At 52.0% G+C, this 1,436-nt stretch overlaps 1 protein-coding gene across 1 annotated transcript in view; it reads right to left on the bottom strand.

Moving 5' to 3' along the window:
• The window catches only part of RAPGEF5 (Rap guanine nucleotide exchange factor 5), a 167,334-nt gene extending 167,041 nt beyond the window's left edge, over nt 1-293 (bottom strand). The window contains exon 1 of the mRNA XM_085307610.1: nt 243-293. Within this exon, the coding sequence (XP_085163736.1) occupies nt 243-260 (18 nt within the window). The 5' untranslated portion in view covers nt 261-293. The remainder of the gene's footprint in view (nt 1-242) is intronic.
• Between the last annotated feature and the right edge of the window lie 1,143 nt (nt 294-1,436).

The following is a 1,436-nucleotide window of genomic DNA, read 5'->3' as shown; positions in this document are numbered from 1 at the left end:
GCGGCGCGGCCGCAAAGGGCAGGTAGCGAGGAGGGTGGAGGAGGCGCGGGCGGGAAGAGGCAGAAAGTCCTGTTAACTCCTTTGCGCTCAGCTTCCACCCGCCAGGGCCGCGTCCCGCCTGGCCTCCCGCGTCCGGCTGCTCTGTGGGCAGAGGGTCACGGACACCTGTGGGGTGGGGCAGGGGGAGCCCCCGGCGCACAGCGAGGCCTGCTCCCAGCCCCCGGCGGAGGAGGGCTGCCCACCTGTGCCTTTGGCAGCATCTTCCACCTCTCCCGGCAACCCTGTGGTGGGCCAGAGCTGTCCGGTGGCATCCCCTCTTCCAGCATCCGCTGCAGGACACCAGCGCAAAGGCAGAGCTTTGGGAAGTAACGTGACTCTCAAAGGATGGAGAGCTGAATGCTGCACCCCACTGTAACGGCTTTCACTCTCTCAGTACCCTTGATAGATACCCACCTTCAGCCTGGAGAAGTAATGGCTTTTGAGGGGACCCAACAGCAGCCTCCCAGTACCTGCAAGGAAGTTATGAAGAAGATGTCTTCATTGTGGTGCTTCGCAGGAAGATGGGAGGCAATGAGTATAGGCTGAGAGGTTCAGACTGTATATAAGGAAAAAATCTCTCATGAAGGGGACAGTCAAGTGGTGGAACAGGCTGTCTGGGGAGGCTAGGCAGTCTCCACATGGTCCTGGAGGATTTTTAAGACCAGATTGGATAAAGGCTTGAGCAATGTGGTCTGATCTCATAGCTGACCCTGCTTGAAGGACGACATTGAGCTAGAGATCTCCTKAGGTCCCTTCTAACCTAAATTAGTCTATGATCCCTGTTTATGGCTGTAAGAGGTGCAATTCTTCCCTTCTCACTTGCCAGTGGAGTCTTGGCCCAGTGAGGTGTTTTGTATATCAGAACTGATATCAGAGAAACTGAGCCATTCCTCTCAGCTGAATGACCTTCTTACATTCTTTCAGGTAGTCGCTGGAAGAGCTGCAAAGGTACCCTTAGATGCCAGAGACCCGTTCCTTCATCCTTTGTATAAGGAGGAGAGATGTATTCTTTTTCCCAAGGCRCTAGGATAGGATTCAGTACTTTGAATTATATGAACTTTATTTGACCTCTGTGAGCCTTACTTTCCTGCCTCTGTGATGTAGGTGTTGCTTCCTTTCAGCTGGACTATTTTTGTCAATTTAGACCAGAGAACTGCTGCAAGGTGTGATTTTTCTCATATATTTTCATATATCTTCCACCTCRGAGCTACAAGTAAGGCTGACCTGCTCTTCCAGATTGCAGGCACCAGTGCATGAATCTCCRTAAATGACTTTACAGTCAAGCCAGTCTCACAGACACACAGAATCATAGAATTATAGAATTAGTAAGGTTGGAAGGGACCTCTGGAGATCGTCTAGTCCAACCTCCCTGCTCAGCAGGGTCACCTAGAGCATGG

Source organism: Rhea americana, unplaced genomic scaffold, assembly GCF_003343005.1.
Source record: "Rhea americana isolate MKP2758 unplaced genomic scaffold, rheAme1 scaffold_26, whole genome shotgun sequence".
NCBI classification, from domain to species: Eukaryota; Metazoa; Chordata; class Aves; order Rheiformes; family Rheidae; genus Rhea; species Rhea americana.
Note: the sequence above shows the minus strand (reverse complement) of the source record. Positions and strands in the feature narration are given on the sequence as shown.